Below are 22,538 nucleotides of genomic sequence, written 5' to 3'. Positions count from 1 at the left end.
ATTTTTCAAGTTTTATTTATTTTTATTTTAAGTGTATGGCTGTTTTGCCTACTGTGTGTCTATGTACCCCACTGCATGTAATGACTGAGGAAGCCTGAAGCCATCAGATCTCCTGGAACTGGAGTTCAAGATAATTGTAAGCCACCGTGTGGGTGCTAGGAATTGAACCCAGATCCTCTAGAAGAAGCATCCAATCCTCTTAACCACGGAGCAATTTCTCTAGCACCATGACTTCTGTATTTAAAAATACAAATGGCTTTTAAAAATCTTTAATCTGTGTGCTTACAAAAACTAATAGAGTAAGTTTATGACATCATTTATATACCACAGTAATTATACATATATTTGTTTGATGATGATTAATAGCTAATTTGAAGTCAGTTCCAAACATAACGAGATGTGAGTACTCTGAAACTGAACTAGTCATAGGCTATATACTCTGATACACAGTAGCAAACAGGAAATAGAGGTGGATTGGCTTGTCTCTGACGCAAACATCAATCTTCATTCAGTCTAAATAAGGGAAACTCCTTAGCCTTGTTCCTGAGCACTGGTCTGAAATGACACAGCATTCAGATGCATCTGCCAGAAAGAATTAGCAGCAAAATGTATCTTCAGATAATTATATAAAATGACTGTTATATGGAATTATGTGATTCTGCCCACTTAAATGTTGAAAGAGGACAAAGATAATAGAGCTTATGATGTCGCAGTTCACAGCGGGCTTTTATCCTGACAATTGCATCACACACCCCCCAAGCAATTCACTAACAAATATTTACCAAGCATATCCATACACCATAATGAAATAAAATAAAACACACCATTCCCATCTCTACAGACATTTAACGCTGGCCTAACGATAGTCAGTGGAAGGAGGGGAGCTTCAGAGGAAAGACACAAAGCCATCTGTCCGTCCACTCCACTCAAAATGTGCTCTCGGCTATGGAGAAAGGGTGCCAGCCTTCCTGGTGACCAGCAGTCGTGATGTTACTCAGCTGCCATGACGTGTGATCGATGTGGAACGTGAGCTTGTGTGTTTACTAGGGTATGCCCACACCCCACTCATGGCAAGTTCTTAACAGAAGCTTTGCCTAATGAATGAAAAGGTGAGCATATCACCGGGGAGAACCGACGGCTTAACTTATCTGATATGCCCTTCTGCGGGTGTCTTTTTCCATTTCCATCTGAATGGGAACTGCCATGTTGGGGTACTCAAGGCATGACTAATAGTGGGATAGAGAGAGGGTTGAGCGGGGTACCCGGGCAAGGCCAATCACTGACCTCCATGGTAAAGGAGTCTCAACATCTGGGCAATGATGTCATGGGACAGGGAATGGGATCATAATGGTCATGTTCCTCTCTATGTGGACAAAGAAGGTTCAGAAAGCAAGTCTACTGTGTGATCAGCAATAGGAATTTTAGAAAACAATTCTTATACGCTACATTCCCTACCAGCTACCTTAGTGTTGGCCGAGCTCTCCAGCCCCTCTGTCTTATGCTGGTTTCTAGTCATGCCAGTTGAGCTATGTGCTAGGAAAATGAAGACTGCATTGATAGGAGCACACAGCAAGAAGAGCTGCTTTCAATCAACCAAGCCATCAATATCTATTGATATGAAACATGGCTAGGTCTCATTAAAAGAACAGCAAAGTATCGATACCAACACAAGACTACTTATGAAATCAAACAAACCTCCCTAAGCTGATTTGACAAGGTAAGTTCTGCTTACCACCAAGTTGAGGGCTAATTGTTCTATAATAACTCATTTTAGCACCAGGATGAAGAAAATTATTAACTGTGATATAATTAAAATATTTATCTTCTGAAAGAGAAGGACTATAGAGAGTCACCTAGAAGCCAACTCTGAATTAGCCCTTGCAGAAAGCCTTTTTAACACTTCTCCTACAGCTTCCCATTCATTATTCAATGACACCCAAAGACAAATTGCACCACATACCATTCTCCAACACTCACTCAACTACAGACAGTGAGCACTGGTTTCTCAAGGAACCAGTTTCCCCAGTATAAGCTATCCATAGGAAAATTCTGAGAGTGATAGTAACTATTCTTCTTTTCAAGCTTAATAAAACTACCTGATGTCAGGCACGCAGAACATGTTAGATGGTTATCTATGCAGAGTGTATGATGGAGAACTGAAATGGGGAGATGAAATTTTGTTGTATGGCCCCCAACAGTGAGAGGCAGCCTAACATAAGAATTCTGATTAAATGCCTGCACTGATGTATAAAGGCCAAAATTGTTGTGAATAATGAATTTTCTGTGAAAATTAATGCCTTCTGCAATAAATTATGCCAGTGTTATAAAATTTAAAGTACAATGTAATAAGTTAGGGGTTGTGTATTTATAACTCCACCCCACTTGAGGAAATTCCCTTGTGTAAAGTCCTGGGGTTGGCTATGGGCTTCTTGAAGAGTTGGAGGCTGTTCATCTGAGTTAGTTATAGTCAACAGGGATTCTATCAGCAGCCACTGAATGCTGTCTACTGTATTTAATGAAGAATGGGACTCATAGGGAGAAGTCCAAGGGACAGTGAGCTCTGTGGACAGGGATCTCTGAAGCAAACTGGTGAGGAAATGAACCCCTTTAGTGGGAATGCTTCTTGTCCAGCACTCATCTAAAAAAAGGGGTAGATGTTAGGAAGGATGGAGGGATAGGGCATGAGAGAGGGAAGGAGAGAGAGGGGAGGAAGTGAGGGAGGAAGGGAGGGAGGGGAGGTGGAAGGGAGGGAGGGGTGAGAGGGAGCTGGGTTGACAGCGCTTGCTCTTTTCTTCCCGCTGGCATGAAGATCTATCTGGTTGCACCTTTTCAATAAGACACAATTTTTGTTTTCTTTTTTTGGAAACTTGAATACATTAAAAATATGCCAGAGCCCTTTTTCTATCTCAAATATCTTGGAATTCAATTCTGGTTAACAATAATTGCTCTGTTCTTGCTGGATCAAAACTGTTCCTCTTCAGAAGACAGATGGAAAGAAAAGCAATTATTTTATAAGGCAAAAATATAAACAGAATTATCTAAGAAGGAACACAGAAGCCTTTTCCTAGGAATAAACAGTTCTCTATTATTTTCTGGCTTAAAACATCTAAGTGCAAACACTAAAAAGATACTGAAAAAATTATTTTAACATGATGCAGGAAAAAAGAGGGGCTTAGCATTGTATCGACTCTTTAAATACATAATTAAACATTTAGCATCTCATAAACAAGAGTAAAAAGTGGCCTAGAAAAAAAAAAACTGGTAAGCTATAAAACCTGTATTTCTCATTGTAGATCAGGATATGCGATGTTGAATATCAGCCCCCAACTGTCAGTGGATCTAAATAAATAATAGTTTGTGCATATGTCTATCTCTAGCCAAGACCCAGGATAATTACAAGTCCAGCCTGCCGCTGGCTCCTGTAGTTAACGGAGCTGGGGAAGAAATGGACAAATCAAACACAGACCTGAAAAAATCTTCAAGTCAGGGGTAAACCGACCTTTATGGTCATACCTAACTTCAAGATGGCAAGAAGTATGATCCTACCACCTGCTGTCAAGGAGGCAAAATTAAAGAACTATTCATTGGTATGCTTGCTGACTCTTAAGAAATGCTTCAGTGCCCATGCATTAAAGACAAAGATTTCCTTAGTGGTTTTCTAAAAGATAACCTTTTTCTTTTCATAGAGATGGTTTTGTCAACATAAAGGTGTGCGCACAACACATGAGGGGAAAAGTTATGAGACAGTGGGTATTTCTACATCATTCTTGTTTTCTGTATGAAAACCCTCATGAGATCAGTCAGTCATTGTACATAACTGCTTACCCTTCATCCTTAGCACTAAAATCAAAGAATCTCATGAAAACAATGAGTGAATAAACTCTATTGAGGAAGGGCTTCCTTGTTCACCCAGGTTTTTAACAAACAACAAAAATAATGTATTTAGCCGGGCGGTGGTGGCGCATGCCTTTAATCCTAGCACTCGGGAGGCAGAGCCAGGCGGATCGCTGTGAGTTTGAGGCCAGCCTGGGCTACCAAGTGAGCTCCAGGAAAGGCGCAAAACTATGCAGAGAAACTCTGTCTCGAAAATAATAATAATAATAATAATAATAATAATAATAATAATGTATTTAATTTTCAAGAATTCATTTCCTCCTTAGAAGCTGGAGTGAATGAGCTGAGAATTTGGAAAAGCCAAAAGTGGACTCATTGAAAATTGAAAACCAATGCAGAACCTGGACTTCCCCGTGAAAGCTGTCTTTTTCCATAGGACCACAGCCACCTAGTGCCTATTTAGCTCTTTGAATTTGGCTGGGAAAGACAGGAGGAGTGACAAGGCCAGTACATAGACATCTGGGGACACTGGGGTGAGGAGGTAAAGTTTTCAGCCATTTCATGCTTTTGCTTGTTATTTTTTCTTCATTTTCTCTTCTAAAGAAAGGTAGATCCTAGAATCAAGGTGTTTGTCTGCTTAATTAACAGCAAGCAAATCTGCCCAGAACTCAGTGAATCAATACCAACCCTCAGCACCTCTACCTCCCTCCAGCTGAAAGATAAAGGTGGGAAATTTCCATGAAACTGAGAGAAATTGAAAGAGGGTGAAGAAAAGCCAGAAATGTTTTGAATCACTGTATCTGACTCACTAGGCGAGGGGAGAAGAGCAGTGTTGTTGAATGAATAACAGAACATGCCAGCTATCTCCTGTAGGATCCACAGACTCCCACATGATGTTAAGAGTCCTTACTTAGCTGATTCATCCGATCTCATCTCACCACTCACAGGGAGGAGTGAGATTCACTCCATGGAGAAGAAGGGCCTACTCTCTGTGGTTATTTTAGCATCCTCTAATGGTGATGGCTAATTCAGGAATGAAGGGCAGCATTTTAGACAATGAATACAAATATTGACTGTATTCAGAAAGTACCTGCAAGCCTCAGTAATACATACTTCAGTATGTGAAGATCTAAATATACCAGATCCGAACTGTTTTAAATTATGCTACAAATCTATACAGAGACCACTTGCAGGTAACTCTAAAGAGATTTGTCTGTGGGGAAGAACAGAACAGAAACCATCCATGGTAAATTCTGGCCTCTAAGTCAGTAAAGTTGGTTTAGTAGAAACTCACCAAAGGGATGTTAAGTGTCTTTGCAAAAAGCTGTCTCAACTGTAACATGGTTTAGAGCGAGATCAAGATCTAAAAATAACATCAGAAACCCTAGGTAACTTTACATCTAATTCACTCCTGTCCCACTTACAACTGAGTGAGTTAACCCACCACTCACGTGATACAGGAAATGACATCCACGATGTGGTGCCCAAGCATCCCTGCCATTTACCTTTCCTTGATACCCAAGAAGGACTTCCCTCTGGTCCACGTGATCTGTCATCTCTGCCATTAAATAATATTACCTTAATCTTGGCCATGGGCCTCTCAGTCAATCAAGGACAACATGAAGTCTTCCCTGGGGCTGACATTTTAAAAGTGATGGGTCTAGGGCCAAGGTAAGGGGAGAGAAGAAAGGGAGAGAGTGAAGATGTGCTTGATAGCAGCACAGCTCAGCTTGGCGGATGGAGGTATGTAGGGCCCAGAACAATCTTGTCTTCTGCAAGACACTGAGGAGAGGAGCAAATACCTTGATGACATTCTCTAACCTCTAACCACTTACAACTGAAGTCTATTCTCAGATTTCTCATTACACTGAACCAGTCTGGGTTAAACTTACCTCATTTGCAACTCAGCAGGATTGAAGTGACTGACCATTTAATTCTTCATTTTTGTTTTTCTTTTTTCACTTATATTATGAGTGATACTCCTAATGTGTCCTAGGTTTATTTATAGGATCCAGTATTATAATAAATGTAAGTTGTGTGCTTCAGTGTCACACTTTTAAACACCCAACAAAAATTGGTTTTAGTGAGACAACACTATTGCTTGGTAGTATACACAGTGTTCGGGAGTTAGTCCAGTTCTTCATCACTATAACAAGTTATCAACTTACTAAAAAGAAAAAAAAAGTTACGTTGGCTCATACTTTCAGAGGTTTCAACCCATCCTTGGTTGGTCCCTGTGTCTTTTGAGCGTGTGACCATGTAGCATGTCACAGCGGGCATGGCAGAGGATTCTACTAATCTGACAGTGAAAGGGGGAGAGGAAAGGAGACCAGAGCCCCACAGTCCTGTTTGAGGGTATGCCTTTCCATGGACTAAGGACCCCATTAAGCTTCACCTCTTAAAAGCCCTTCTACCCCCCAAGTAGTACCACAGACTGGGGATAAGCTCCCAATACATGGTCCACAAGAGGATGTCCCAGGTCAAACAACAGCACTGTTCTTTAGTGGCAGTAACAGTTTGAAGTAACTAAGAAAGTGAGAAAATTGCTCCCAACGAGAATGCTCAGCTCTCAAAGGAGGATGCAAAACTAAGGTCATGGTATTTTATTTACATATACGACAATGATTTTAGCTTTGGAAAATATTCTTTGTTTCATAACTAATATACCACACAATTATTTTCATCTGAAAGTCATATAGTCTTTGGAAATCTGAGCTGTATCCTACTAAAATAACACACATAAGTTTAATTTTGGTTACAATATTTCAACTGAATTGACCAAATTTACATTTACAGAGAATAATCTCATTTAAGACCTAAGAATTAGTCTCTTTCTTTTCTTTTCTTTTTAGAAGCCAATTACCAAAAGTATTATATAGTCTGTATCTTATTTCATTCACATTGCACCTAGTATGTTAATGTTGGAATGAAAACTATCAAACCATCAAGTTACACTCATTCTGAAATAAGAAGTAACACTAGCGTGCCAGCAGAATGTTGACACTGACATTTAAAATCCATAGAATATCAAACTGATTCTTGGAAGATCTGATCTGTTTGTACACCAAGAACTCAGCCATGACATGTAGAAACACATTAAGAGGACACGTTGCGTGGAGCCTCAACTCTGTAGGAAACTTAAAGAGCTCACTCTATCAGCTCCTTAGAAACACCTCCTTTGGATTAATCACTTAGTTCAAATATGATCAAAACCAACTCAGCCAGTAGTGCATCACTTGGGAACAATTATGAACAAGAAAGTAGAAGGAAAAAAATGACACTCTACTGTAAAAACTATAAAATGCATTGAGAAAACATGAAAGAATTTTTCTAAGAAGGCAGTCTTTTTATTTGCCAAATAAAAAGAAAGGAAACTGTGTGGAGAGGGGATTTCAAAAAGACAGAACAAAAAGTCTAAAGTCAAGACAAAGTTTGAAGAACATGATGAACTCTGAGATCTGATGGGTCTTGAACACTAGAGAGTTGGAATGCCAGTGGCCGGAGGGTGCAGTAATGAAGCAAGGAATGTATAAGGAGACAGACCTAAAGGCCTTGAAATGTGAGCAGTCTCCATTAGCACTTCCAGACTCACTGGAAGATAGATTAGCCTTCTCCATATAGTTGTATGTCCCAGCAAGCCGTGTCTAAGTTCCTTCCCAGTAGAGTCCCCTTGCCTGCTAACTTCTGGATAGCTTTGAAGAGTGAAGTATGTCAGAATGTCTCCCCACATGGCTTCTCCTTGTAGGCTGAAGCTCCATTCTGTTACCCAAGGTCCCAGCTTTTATCACACAGCCTTGTCCTAACAATGTCACTTCACTTGAAGTCAGTCACCACTCCCCTTTGCCTGACCCTGTAAGCCTATGGATTACAACAACTTCCTGATGCTGTCGACTCCTGGTATTCTGCATGGTCCATGGCTATCTTCTTCCACTGTGTCCTAACTTTCTCCATCACCCCCTTAAATAATACCATGTATTGATATCAGGGATTAAGATGGACTCAAGGGAGATACCACAAACCAATTTTCCTTTTAAGTAAGTGGTTTAGATAGGATAGAAGCGCTGATGGATTACAACCACCTGTAACTACAGTTCCAGTGGACCTGACATCATCTTACAGACTCTGTGGGCACCTGCATGCATGCAGTGCACATATATACACCCAGGCATGTGTGTATGCACACACACACACACACACACACACACACACACACACACACACACGTAATCTGAAGAGTTAAAATGGGTGATATAAAGAAGGAAAATTGGAATAAGAGGGGCTTTAACTGGGAAAGCAGGGTAATACAAATGGAAGGGAAGAAGGGGGGATACATGACACTAAGGATGTGTGTAAATACCATAGTGAGGTTTAATTATGAAAGACACTTCATACTTCAGATATAGAACTTAGGGGAATCAATGTGGAGCTAACCTGGAAACCTCCTGCTTGAGGAACAGTCTCACCGTATCTAAAGCTATGCAAGCTGCCAAGGAAGGAAAGCAATCAATATTCCTACCCAGCCCTGCCCAGCTGTAAAGCCTCTGAACCAAAAGGACTAGTCTAGCAAGATATTCCCAATGGTGCAATAGTCACACATATACCTTGGAGATAACCAAAGCTGTCTAATTGGAGTTGAGGCCCTCTCAACAGGAAAGAATTCATACCTGGTGCTGTAAACCTAGTGAACTGCCTGTGGCTGACGAAGTCATGAATCTTAGAGGAGGAACTACTACTGCCACTTTCCTAAACCAGAATAATTTTTAACTGCATTCCAAATAAGACTATTCCAAATATCCTTATTTCCATACGTAAGTAGTACTGCTCCTTACCCTGCATCTAAAAAGTTTCTTTTGACAGGAGATGGAAACTATTACAAAAATTCACAATTGGTAAAAACGCAGAGAACCACAGATTCTGGAGGTACCCATCCACAATGAATGCATAGACAGCACAACCCCTACACCTAAGGCTTAGGGAACACCCTGGAAGAGAGGGCAGAAATAGTATAAGAACCAGAGGCCCAGGATAGATGCTGTAACATTTTGTCTTCTATAGAGGACAGGGAAGCCATACTCAGGAAATCTTCACAACACAGTAGCCTAAACAAGAACAGAACAAGGCAACACCTTGGATGGGGAGAATCTCACAGTGCCCCACCTCAAAATGAAGAGCTAGAGATAATAAACGACTGCTGACAGAGGAAGAATCAGTCTTCTCCAGTGATGACCCCACCCCCCACCCCCCGATAGGCTAGTCAGTCCTAAGAGATCAGCTCTAAGCACACATACACATGTGCAACAGTAAATGGAATATATATATTGTGTCTGTCTGTGTGTATGTACATTTATGTGTAACAGTAATAATTAAAGAATAAGAGGTCATGAATTTGAGAAGGAAAGGGGACATGGGAGAGTGGGAGGAAGAAGAGGAGGGAGTGAAAATAATAGGAATACAGAACTCATGTATGATATTCTAAAAAACTTAATTAAATAAGAGCTATAAAAATGGTAGAACTCAGTGATAAGGTCGCTCAAAGGAAAAACTATAAGGCATTAATGGCAACGAGAGTTTTCAGCAACACAACTGTGAAGCTGGTGTGGTTTTCACGACAAGATAAAAAGAAAGTGGACAAGAGTTTCTGAGAAGAAAGGTAGGCAAAGGCAATGAGCTCAGTGTTCCTCACCTGGACGTCCTTATTGCCATGAAAATATAAATGGATATATTTCTACCACAGGGACTGTAGGAACCATACATACCTCCCCAGCATTCCCTAGTAGATAGGGAACAGCCATGATATCTAGAGCCTGCCAGTTAGATTTCTGCCTAATAACTTGAACATTGAATCTATGATGAAAACACAGATGGTTATGACGCTTTCATGATTACCTACCCCAGCACAGCAGACAGTGACAGCAGTATGTAACAAGAGCCACCAGCAATGAGGAAAGCATCGCCACAAACACTGTGCCACACAGAGTCTTCTGTAAGCATGGCCTCGTCTGTGTGCCCTTCTTGTCCTGTCTCTGTTGATTCTTGACTTTTAAAAACCTGCTTCTCCAGATCCTCCATAAGAATGATATGAGATGAACTACTTTACCGCTCCTTCCATGCCCATGTTTCTGCCCAAGTTGTCAAACTTGGCTCTCTAATTTTGAAATCTGTAGCTGTGTCTGATAAAGTCAACATTTTCATCAGTGCATCCTGTTCAGCATGAAGGGAGTCATTTTTATATTGTTCTTCTCACATAATATTTCACTCATAATCTACAAGTGCTAAACTTACCAAATATTAAAAGAACCTATACAAGACTTAAAAGAGCTTACACTCTGGTAAGAATGCAATGCAGTAAGTTCTATATGAAACCATGATTCATGGGAAGTTAGTGACAATTAAATGCATTCTAAGTACCATACAGAATCTAAAAAAATTACAAATTAACATTGAAGAAAGAGTATTAAAACCACAAAACTTTTAAGGATGAAAGAATATGGAACAACTATCAGACACAAAAAGAATATTATCTAATAAATCATAACAGGCCACATTCACTTATACATGAACACAAGAAACAGCTCTAGCACAAAGGTTAATCTCCATTGACTTTTTATAGCCAGTTAAACTATCATTCACGGGAGAGTACCAATTGGGTTGTCTTCATTCTGCTAAGTTTTTATGTTTTTTAAGTGAAATATATTTTGAGCTTTGTAGGGAGATGTCTGTCTTTTTGAACTGCAACTCATATATTTGGGAAATAATGCTTCCAAGAAAGTATTTAGCCACCTTTGTATCAAACTGTGGCTATATTATAATTCAGTTTATGATGAAGGATTCTAGAAAACAGCATGAGTGACCCAAAGAGAAGTCATCCCTTTACTCATTCTTTCCTAACTGCTATAATGTCATGTGAGTCTATGTCTCAATATGAGGAAGCTGGGCAAATGACTCAGTTAAGTGTCAGCCTCACAAACAAGAAGAAATGAGCTAAATCACCAGTACTCAAGTAAAAGCAGCATGCACCTTACTCCCAGTTCTGGGAAGGTGAAGATGGGAGAATCCCTGGGACTCACTGCTCAGCCTATCCAATGAAACTCAAAAGGAGCAGATTGAGGGACAGATGTTTCTTTAAAAAAAAAAAAGAGGTAGCAGGTTGTACTTACATACAGAAAGGAGAGAGAGAGAGAGAGAGAGAGAGAGAGAGAGAGAGAGAGAGAGAGAGAAATGAAAAATAGTCCATATATTTCAAACAAAGCATGGGGCCATATGGGAAGGTTTGGTGGAAAGAAAAGAAAATGAGAAATTATGTAATTATAATCTCAAAAGAAAAAACTTAAAAATAACGTGGAGAGCAATAGAGAGAGAGATATCCTGTTTGATCTCCAGCCCCCATACACATGTGCACACATGCTTATGGACAAGCTCACACTTACATATACACACAAAATAAATAAATTTTAAAACAACAAAATGACAATGTTTAATATATATTTTAAGTGAGGACCTATTATAGACAAAGACTGTGTTTAGATTCAGAAGGCTAAATTTTAAAAGAGTAAAATAAAAACTTACGTTAAAGGGCTTAGAAAGAAGAGGAAGTATAGTGCCAGAAATTATGCTGATCCCGGAAGTTGAAAAATAAACTTAACTAACGTAAAAGAAAACTAATTATTTGTTTAAAATAATATAAACCCAAGAATACAAAAAAGGTGCTAAACTGCAAGAGGGTTTATGTGGTGTATGACAGGCAGGGCATGCTAATTTCTGCATATTGTCAAGGAATGCAAGCATGCATCACTTTTACAACAGCCCTGCTTTATTGAATGGGGCTCTGTATGGCTGGCTGGGCTTTAGCTTAAAAGACATCTAAAACGTCTTTAGGCAGAGGACTCAATAATAGCAGATCTGTTCCTGAAACTCCTATGCAGCTTCAGGGAGATTTGGAAGAGATTAAAGACCAAAAAAAACTATTTGAAATGTCAGAACTAAGTAAACTGTAGTGAAGGAAAGGGGGTCCAAGGCTTAGATACACACATACAAGTCCCTTTAAGACAGGCATGTTGTCACATTCTCCTTGTGTGCATGGCACATTTGCAGGAAGTATTCAACAAATATTTCAATGTATCTGACAAATTTCATTTGAAGTGTCCACAGTACCTAGGGACAAACAGTAGAAATCATTCATATAAATTCGAAACTCGGAGAAGATGAGGGCTGACATTTCCACCAGGAGAACTGCCAATGAGGTGTGTGAGAAAAGTTCAGAGATGCTGAGCCGTAGAATGAAATAGGGGCCTGGACAAACCCAAACATGTCCTAACTAAAAGAGCAATGCATAGCAGAAGGGGAGGATGCAGTAGGGCAAACTAAGAAGAGTGTTGGGAAGAGAACCAGGACAGAGGCAAGGACACTTGACTAAGCAAATTAACGGAAAATCTGGAGTTAGTTAAAAGAGAGAGAAAGAAATGAAACGGAATGTACACACGAAACATGCTGTGGCCATCTCTTCTTACAAAAGCTTGAAGATATTACAACATGCATTTCCCCCTAAAGACTAGAACTTTCCTTATAGTGTTTTTAGGATAAGTTTCTCTTCAGGATGAGGGTGAAGGGAGTGTGGAAGCTCATGGAACCCTGACACCTAGAGAGTAATTTACTTCTATGGTTTTAGCCAAAGGGTTTTGATATATGCACAAAGTCCACATGCATAGCATTTATTTAAACATTAAAATTATAAAAATAAGAAATTTATTTACTACATCAAGAGTCCATAATGACAAAACAGACAAATAAGGCCAAAGGCCCAATCTCAATCACCATCTCGCTGAGATTTCTAACAGGGGTTCTGCATTTTAGTTGATGAAATCCTAGGCACACTCCCTCTCTTGTGACTACATTCTATATCACCTCTCCTCTAAGTCACAGAAAACTGGAACTCATTCTTAGCTTTCTGATTTATTTGGAAATAAACTGTTGCATAACAGTTGCTTCGGAAGAAAAAATGCTCACCACCAAAATACCAGCTACAGATTTATTTTTAAAGTAGGTTTAACCATTTTTCTCCTATTTTTTTCTGTTTTCCTAAACTCATACCTGCTCATTAGGCAAAATAAATCCATGATAAATAATTGTATCATAAATTAAATGCATATGTGCACATGCTTAGACAAATTTTTACAATTTTTAATCTTGTCTACAAAGTATAAATTGCAGTACCTCAGAGAATTCTTCAAGTTCCCAAGTTTTGCTGAAGCTAAGGTCTCAGATGTCATTTAAGTTATATATTTCAGCTATTAAAGTCAATGTTCTGACAAGTCCTTTGGCTCGGATCCCAGGGCATGAATCTGCCTTAAACCGACATAAGAATGTGTCAGAGGGCTATATGTCAATCAACCTAGAGAAGAGCCTAGTCCCAATTTGGTATTGTCAGCTGCAGACATTAAACCCAGCAACAGTTAATTGTTACCACTTCAAGTGGAAATACTGATGGAAGAGGGGAGGAAGGTGTCTAGGTTCAAGAGATAAAGCTGTTAATTGCCACCCGTCTGTGTAGATTTGTTTAATAATAAAAACAATGTGTCTAATCATATAATGTTTCTATTTGTTCCCTAAGGGCTCTTCAGAGAAACTTTCAGTCCCGGGGAGACTTCAGCTGCTACCAACTGTGCAGGGACAAAAGAAGAGCAATCCAGGCACTTGGTGCAGGCAAAGAGCTCAAAGTAGTTCTGCAGACACAAGGCCAGGGAGGAGTCAAGAGCTGGACACACAGCTTTTTGAGTCAAGAGCTGGACTCACAGCTTAGGGGAAAAGTGGAAAATGTCAATTCCTCACAAGTGACAACTTCATGCAGAATTCTGACACAGTGAGAGAAGACTTGTAGGGGAGGGAGGTAAGGATAATGAGAGGGGAAGGGAGAGGAGGACAGGGAATGGAGAAGAGAGGACTGAAAAGAAGGGGTCCTTAAAAGCAAGGAAGGAGCCTCCTGGTGGAATTGAACCCTCACCATGCCTGCCAGCAGCAAATCAGTTACTTCTTGATCAGGTAAAATGGCCATGTGATCAAGGAACAAAAACAGCGAATCAGGATAGAATTAAACATTTCTAAAATGATGCTGTTCATCCGTGCCCCTTAAGGATCCACAAGTGGCACTGACCACGTCCTTGGACACTGGCTGACATAACTCTAGCTACCTTCCTCATCTCGAGAGCATGCTTTAGGGAGCGAGTGCAACGCAGTGCTCTGTGCGAGTGTATGCGTGGGCATTATTCATGGAGTTTTACTTTGCTTCATTTGGTAAAAGAAATACAACAGAATTAAGTTGTATTATTTTTCTTTTTCATAACCTTTAGGGCCAATTAGTGGGTGGATCCAGAGACATCTGTCTGGCACCCTCTTTTGCTGGAAAAAAGAAAAACGTTATGTTACAAGGAAGAGTTCTTTGTCTTGTACTTCCCCGTGGGGACAAGAGGGAGATAATCCTCCACCTCACCTATATGTCTGCCCCACACTACAAAGCACTACCCTGCCTTTTAAAGAATTCCAAGTCTCTCTCCTAATTGTTCACCCTTTTCTGTTGTATTGTAGGTCCATCTCCCAGCAATTTTCTGACTAGACAGAAATTTCTAGACTTCTCTGCTCACTGGACACGCTTTCGTTTCTCTTCTTAGGATGTTCTTCTCTCTTCACCTGTTTAACACCCAAACCCAGTTTCAACTCATCCATTAAGCTCTCCAAGATTGCCAGATACCACACCGCTTCTCTGCTCTGTGGACCTGTATGTAAACCAGCACCTGCCTTATTGTTCAGGTACCACCCACACATCTCCTTAGTCACCTTCCACCTAGTCACTCCTCCATCGAACTGAAGTTCCCTTCTCAAGTCCTCCGTCCCAGCAGTTGAACCATCTAAAGAGTAACCCACAACATACACCTTACCAGGTATATTTTGTGTTTCTAATGCATTTGGGAAAAGTTTTACAACGTTTGCATTATTGCATGCTGTGTGTACCTCGGTGTTTCCGGGAGCAATGTCTCTCAGGTCCAAGGTCTCCAAAGCTAAAGGAAGACCATTTCTGAGAGTCAGTAAATCATCTGCCACCAAAGTATTTTTCAAAAAAGAGACAAACCTAAAATATAATCAGTTCTTAAAATCCACTCTCACGTCAAGGGGGAAGAAAAGTAACTAAACACTAGAGCTAAGTTTCCATGACTCATAACTTTAAGTACACTTGGCTCTTATAAACTCGAAGCTGGTTTCTTTCTAAATAAGCATGGAGTAAAAAACAAACCCTCTTTTCTAGCTTTCAAATTCTAATGTGAAATTTAAGTTCCATATTTGAAAGAAGAGATGATGAGAGACAGACGAGCATGGATGATACTAAGCGGAGTCTCAGAAAACAGCTGAATCAAACCAAGAGAAGTTGGTGATTGAAACCAAAACTCCATTTGCAGCAACCGAGGAGCTGGGGTCGGAGTCAGTGAGCACATGCACAATCATATGCATACAGTGGATAGTAGACATCATGGGATGACCCCAAATCATAATTCAAAGCCACCTTTTCCGTGAAGAGGCCTGAGGACACCCCAAATTTAAGCACCAATGGCACAATGACAAAAATGCACAGAGAGGTTCCAACTCATTATCATCTCAGAGAAATTATATTTATTTCCACAATACTGAGACAAAGACCAAGTAACCAATAACTCAATAATTATGTAGTTTTCTGTTTTAACAGCTCTGTTTTAAGAGAATATTAATAGTTTATTTAGGATGTCGTGTATTGTCTAAAAGAATTTTTACTATGTAAAGCTTCCTCATAGATTTCCTTTGCTTACTAATACCTTCCATGCAATTTAAGAATGATATGATTTATCAATTTCAATTTACTCAAAACCTTCAGTAATCCTACTATAAAATAAAAAGGTATTTGTTTGTTTTCTTCCAATTAGGCAATTTTATAGTTTAAAAAATTATGTCACCAAAGGTCACCTTGAACTACCATAAATAAATAAATAAATAAATAAATAAATAAATAAATAAATAAATAAAGGAAACAAATTAAACTGATCAGTGTCTGAATGAAGGCATCTAAACTATAAGTAAATCACTTGCCATACTGCCAAACACAGAGCTACTGTCAAGTTCAGACTTATTTTCACGTGCCACCGAAACTAAACAAAGATTGTATGGAATCAAACACATAGAAGGAAGCTTGGAACAAATGAATAAATTGAACCATTATCTTAAAAGCAGCATTCCCTCTCGGAACAAAACAGAAGAAACTATCAAAAAGCAGTCCTCAAAGCCCCAACATTTTTGCATGTCAGAAAAGAAAGAATTAAACTAGAATAAATATATAAATAACAGTATGTTCTGTGTTAAGCCAGTAACAAAGAAACCCCTCAGAGCAGTGAAACAAAGTCCCGTCAAATCCCCATTTCTTACAAAATAGCAAGAAGATCTTTTCACAATGGTAGAAACTGTATTTATAGTAACAGAGTGAAGAGTTGAGATAAAAGCCAAAAGGATTAAAGTCAAAGCCTCAGCTAGATGTGAGTTATGGTTTTGATTTTTATTCTTATTGTGGTCTGCAAATATTAAGACAGAAAATACTTCCATTTGATTGGGGGATCCTCTGAGACTCTACAACCTCAGAAAGAGCAGATGAAACAGATGAAAACGCATCTGGCTGGGGAGCAGACTCCATATTAAATGGCAATGCGCAAAGTAACAACTACAACTGCAGAAGGCCATGGGGGAGGGGCGTGGAGGAGGCTAAAGGCTGAAATTCTGCAACTGATGCAGGGCAGGCAGGCAGAGAAAGGGAAGCAAGAGAGGGAGAGGAGTGGGGAGGGGTGGTATTACTATCTTAAGATGGCAGCCTGTTTATAACTACTGCATTCCTGAAAACAGGAGGCAAATGATGACCCCATTCCTTCCCTCCAAAGCTAAGCAAGCCCACCACATACAAGCATGACACACCCAGAGGAAATCCCACAGCTGGTCACTGCATCTCTATCTAAAACAGACTGCCTGGAGCTGCCACTCAAGAGTTACAGAGCTGGAGCACTGTCCACTTTTCTTACAAAGAACGCAGTCCAAAAATTCTGTTGTCAACTAGAAATTCTTTCTCACTGCAGAAAAATTCTTCTTCCACATGTTTTTGTTTCTCTTCAAATGGAAGCAAAGCTACATTTTAAACACAAGCTTTGGGACACACTTAAAATATCTTATTTCACATTTTCTCTCCCCTTGTGTCTTTCTACTAGAGAACACACACACACACACACACACACACACACACACACACACACACACACACACACACTCCGGTAGATTATATGCATACACAGCACGAACTGGAAGATTATCCTGAAAGTTAATTGAGGTATTCCATCTTTAGTTCACTCACTGCAAAGAACCCAGTGGCATATTCTTCATCCCAGAACCCAGTGGCATATTCTTCATCCCATTCTTAATCTTTACTTTTCAAATCAGATGCCTGGTTTAACATTTGATGGAGAAGGGTAAAAAGTCCCAAACAAGAGAAAAATCAGTGGGAGCACACTGAAAATATGGAATGACATTGTCTATCTCTCAAACGATTAAAAAAGGATTTTTTTCCCTAGAGTGTAAAGTAATACTATTAAGTATAAAAGTAAAGATCTTTATCATGCAAGTATGGACGAGAGCTCAAGTGCACATGCCCTCATGCAATCATAGAGAGAAGAGGAAAAAATGTGGCTATTGCCCAAATGGATCGATTTCTCCTTTATTCACTTAAATAAGTTAAGAATTATCATAATTCACTTTTACAAATCACGAATTTCTGAAAATGATATTTCCAGTACAATTACTTGCTATTTTATCCAGTATTTTATTTCAACTGTCACATTTTGAACACAGAAACATTTGTACAACTACCAGGGGAAAAATAACTTGAACCAAATTGAAAAATTACCATAACTACTAGTTCAATATGTCTGGTTAAAATAGAGACATCTGGTCTATCATTAAAGCTTTTGTGTTGATGACTTCTAATGTGTCTTTGCCCATTAATAAACTTTGCAAGAGAGGAAAGAAAAAAAAAAGCAACTTTCAGCAACAACCAAAAGATTACGAAATCTATTGCAAGACATATCAATATCTCTGTTACCGTTCAGTCAAATGAAGCTCAGTTCTTCTGAGAATTCTTCCACAGACTGCTGGAATACAAATGTCTGGTTCTGAATTCCATCAGAATAATGATATCTATTAAATAATTCTCTGCAGGCATGGCTAATTCATGAATCGTTATTTTTAAATATTTATAAATCAACCTCATTGTGCGGTTGTTTAAAATGTATACACTGAAACTCTATAATAGCCCTTGATTACTACTCCAAGGAATCTGAATAATGTGTTTTCAGAAGCCTTGCACACCCACACACAATTCTGAATTAATGGCCAAGCAAACAATAAGTAATGTACTTGTAAGCTGGGCAAAAGTCCCACTGATAAGTCAAACTGGCATCTACTTAACACTTCCTGTTCACTCCTCACATATTCCCCCACAACTAAGTTTCCCAGCCCAGGCAGTTCATTAAAGAGTGGCTATCATCTGCCCATTCTTCCACAGAGAGACGGACTTAGTGATTAGCACAATCACAGATGAGGGCAGAAATGATACCAGACACCAAGGCCAAATTAAGAGATGAAGAAGTAGAAGAGCTCGGCCACTCCCGCTCCCAATAACCAGACTACAATTCAAAGGGACTTTTGTCACTTCTTGGCAGGGCAATAGGGCCGATCATCTAAAACCCTTTGCTAGAATCCAGAGACACAGCAGCAAGGCCCTTCAAGGAAACTCAGATAATTACTTTTGACAAATGTTCTCCTTGAGCATAAGACTTACTCAGAACCGTTTAAAAATGACTACAGTTATGCTAAAACAGTCTTTAACATCTCCAACCCAATAAGCATCTTTGGGTCTCCACATCCCACCCCCAATCCCAAGGCATGCAAACTGCTTTCTTTTGGCCAGTTTATAACAGATAGCAAGTTGGTGAATAAATATTTGATTTATGCAGTCGAAGCTCTAAAAGGCTGAGCTTCGAATGCAATGCCTTGCGTTCCCGTGAGACTCGCTGTACAAAAATATCCTTTTAAAACACATACACACACATAAAAACGTTTACAGCTGTCCTTTAAACGATGGGGGGGGAATAAGAAAAGAGACCCCCCCAAGAGACACACAAACACACACATACATATATACACACATGCACCAAAACCAGGATGCCGACGCCCCTCTGCCAACCAGCATTTCTATAGAGACATTCTTACGATGATTAAAACCTAAGCTCCGAAAGGTTAAAGAAAAGGAATACCAGGCCAGTTATGCCGCCCAGCAAGCCAGCGATAAAACACACGTAGCTGCACACTCCTAATCTCCCAAGACAAATGTCACTGACCCAACTTCACCAAACACACACACACACACACACACACACACACACACACACACACTCAGGAATTGCACACGTGCAGAGAACGTAAGGCACAGACACCGTGGCAGAGCACAGTACCTACAAACAGCGCGAAAGGGGTCCACACAAAACATGCTCGCACAGTGTCCTCACGGAATGCACACGACACGGCACACAGACACAGAGCCCTAGCCCACATGCACACGCCTTCCAAGTGCGAGTCGGACACACACGGTGCATGCACGTGTGGAAGATCTGAACTCACAAACGCGGGACACACACACAGACACCCGGACTGTGCACGGAGTTATTGATGAAATTCCAGGGGGTGGAGGGCCGGGGAGGGAGTGGTAATTGCCACACAAAGGTCTCCTCGAGAGCGGTAGAGAGGGAAGTGCCCCGCACCGTGCGCTCGGAGATTCACCGGTTCGCGGGAAGCGCCGCGGGACTCCCAGCGCCAAGTCCCGGGAAGAAGTGTCCCGGGCGGTCCCGGGTGCGCGGGGCGCGGGGTCCCCGAGATAATCCTGCGCCCCTCGGCGCGCGCACGCACACGGGGACCCCGGCAAGCCCACTCCCGCGGAATAACAAAGAGCCGTAGCCGGGGAGCGGGGGAGCGGGCGGCGGCTCCGGGCGAGGGCCGAGGCGGCGCGGGGCGCGGGGCGGGGCGGGACGTACCAGGCGGGCAGCCTCGGCCCAGGTGCGGTCCTTCTTCTTCCTCTTGTCTTTCATGTTTGCATCTCATTGATGGTGCTGAGGATGACGTGGGGGGGATTCCGCGGGTGTTCGGGGTGCGGGCGCCGAGACAATGACCCAGTGACCCGGTGACCCGCACTCGCGCGGCGGGGGGAGGCGCGGGCGGCGGCGGGAGGGACGGAGCGCGGCGGGTGGGGGTGGGGGACGCGCGGCGGCGGCGCGCGGGGCCGGGCGGGGGTGGCGGGACCAGGCGGGGGCGGGGCCGGGGGCGGGGGCGGCGCGGGCCGGGCTGGCTCGTGCGGGGCTCGCGCTGCGCGGCGGCCGCGGTGACAGCTCGGGGGATGCTCCGCTCGGCCCCGCGAACAACAATACACTCTGACGTCACGGGGAATGGCGCCGCGCTCACACTCGCGCTCACACCGGCCCCGCGCGCGCACCCCGCGCACACTCGCCGCGCGCCCCCTCCTCCGGCCACGCCCTGAAGCCCTGGCCGGACCCTTTTCCTTCCCCGCGGCAGGCCCGAGAGCCGCTAGTCCCGCAAGCTAGGGGCCAGGCGGCCCACTCCGGTCTACTCTGTCCCATCAAGGCCAAAACCGGCAACCACGATGGGTTTGGGAAGTTGGGGGGCTCTGCGATCCGCAACTGGGCGCCCTGTCCTGAGCACGCGCGCGTGCGCGCACACCTCTCTCTCTCTCTCTCTCTCTCTCTCTCTCTCTCTCTCTCTCTCTCTCTCTCTCTCTCTCTCTCTCTCTTTCTCTCTCCCTCCCTCTCCCTCCTTCTCCCCCTCCCTCTCTCTCCCCCTCCCCTTTCTCTTCCCTCCCTCCCTCTCTCTCTTTCTCTCTCTCTCTCCTCTCTGTCTCTCCCTCTCCTGTCCCGGTCCCCGGTTCTGCGCACCTCTAACCCTGCCTCTGCTACGAGCGGTGGATTCCCAGAGCTTTGCGGAAGGGAATCATTCTCCTCTGGCACAGAGCTAATATTGAACAAGCAACTTGATACTGTGCTGAGCCACCTACAAGATCTGAAACAATGGGAGCCCAAAAGAGGCTTTGAGGATCGATGTTTCGCTATACTTAGCATAGCAGTAATTATGTTCTAAATACCCTGTAGCCATCATTCCTAGTTTCTAACTTGTCCATGTTAACAGCGGTACAACTAGCTTTTGAGTATTTTCAGAATTACAGACGATTTCCAGGTTCCCGATGTGTGGAGAGTTGGGCGGGGGCTCGGGGGTGGGAGGGTGGTATTCCTGTCAGGGAACTACAAAAAAAAATGTGGTAAGACTTCGAAGTTTATGGTAACTTTTCCAACTTCTTATGCCACTGATGATCTGTTTAGGTTAATAAAGTTGTTGTTAATCAGATAATGAGAAACTTTCACACACACACACACCCCATTAATCATGTGTGTATTTGTCTTGAGTATGTAAGACAAAAGGTCACACCTACGGGATTATTTATCTAAAGTTATTTCCTGAATGTAATGATATGTAAATAGAACCGTGCGGGTTTCTCAGTGGCCATCACCTCATCTGATCCTCAGCAATGCACTTAAACACACTTTCCTCTCTACTGAGCAACAGGAGGAAACCAAGAACACCGAGATGGATGCAAGCTCTCTGGGCGTAAAGAACCCAAGATTTCGGTCCTAATTTTACTTCGAGGTGTTCTGTACTATCGTGATTACAAGTAATGCTTGTCTAAGAAATGAACACGCAGGTCTAGAAGGAACACATGTGCCTGAGAGTGAGACCAGACAGCACCAGGTGACGAAGTAACTGAGGCCATAAAGGTGCTTGGTTACCAACAATTAAGCAGAGCCATTACATGACCATAAAGATAGATGTATGTTAATTCTTTAAAAATGATTGTTTTATTAATTAATAAGAATAGCAAAAAAGCTACACACCAGCTTAAGGAAATATCCAAAGATTTATTCTTACTACTTTTGTTTACAAATCAGATTTAGAAAGCACACTGATATTATTCCCTGGGAAAAACTTTACACTTGTGATTTGCATAATTCTAACCAGGTGTGTCATGGTGTTATCTTACATCTCAAATATATTAAATTTGAGTCTTGCTCACATCTGCCTTTATTCCCAAGAATTATCTTTATAAGTACAGTAATTGATACACCAAGGTTTTTTATTATAATGTTTTTTTTTCTTCTTTTAAGCAAACAAATCATAGCATGAAGTTTGTTGTTTTTCTGAAACATAGTACTTTATAAGAAGTTTGAGAGCCTATTACAGGACAACTTACATAACCAATTATTTTATAGAACATGCAATGTTCATTTCATATAAAGAAACTATGTGTTGTCCCACTTAGGCAGATTTAAACTGATGTTTAAAAAAAAAAAGCCATGGGTCTCGAGTCCCTTCGATGACAGCGAAGTGAAAATGACAATTCTGAGCTGACACTGGGACACTGATTCTACTTTGGGGAACTTCGTATTAACCCCACATACCAGGTGAATCTGATTAAAGACTGGTGGATGTCTGTTCCAGACTGACACACTTGAGAGGCAGGCCTTTAGAAAGGCCCCTGT

At 41.5% G+C, this 22,538-nt stretch overlaps 1 protein-coding gene and 1 long non-coding RNA gene across 2 annotated transcripts in view; one reads left to right on the top strand and one right to left on the bottom strand.

Annotated features, from left to right (window-relative positions):
* The window catches only part of Asxl3 (ASXL transcriptional regulator 3), a 178,300-nt gene extending 158,128 nt beyond the window's left edge, over window positions 1–20,172 (bottom strand). The window contains exon 1 of the mRNA XM_028887710.2: window positions 19,971–20,172. Within this exon, the coding sequence (XP_028743543.1) occupies window positions 19,971–20,024 (54 nt within the window). The 5' untranslated portion in view covers window positions 20,025–20,172. The remainder of the gene's footprint in view (window positions 1–19,970) is intronic.
* On the top strand, window positions 1,263–14,060 carry LOC119086244. Its single transcript, XR_005089469.1, has 3 exons — window positions 1,263–1,717; window positions 4,161–4,375; window positions 13,442–14,060. It is a non-coding gene; the product is annotated as an uncharacterized LOC119086244 (long non-coding RNA).
* Window positions 20,173–22,538: the final 2,366 nt, after the last annotated feature.

The sequence above is a fragment of the Peromyscus leucopus genome, chromosome 19 (genome assembly GCF_004664715.2).
Source record: "Peromyscus leucopus breed LL Stock chromosome 19, UCI_PerLeu_2.1, whole genome shotgun sequence".
Classification (NCBI taxonomy): domain Eukaryota; kingdom Metazoa; phylum Chordata; class Mammalia; order Rodentia; family Cricetidae; genus Peromyscus; species Peromyscus leucopus.
The sequence above is the reverse complement of the archived record's forward strand: the minus strand, read 5'-3'. Positions and strand labels throughout refer to the sequence as shown.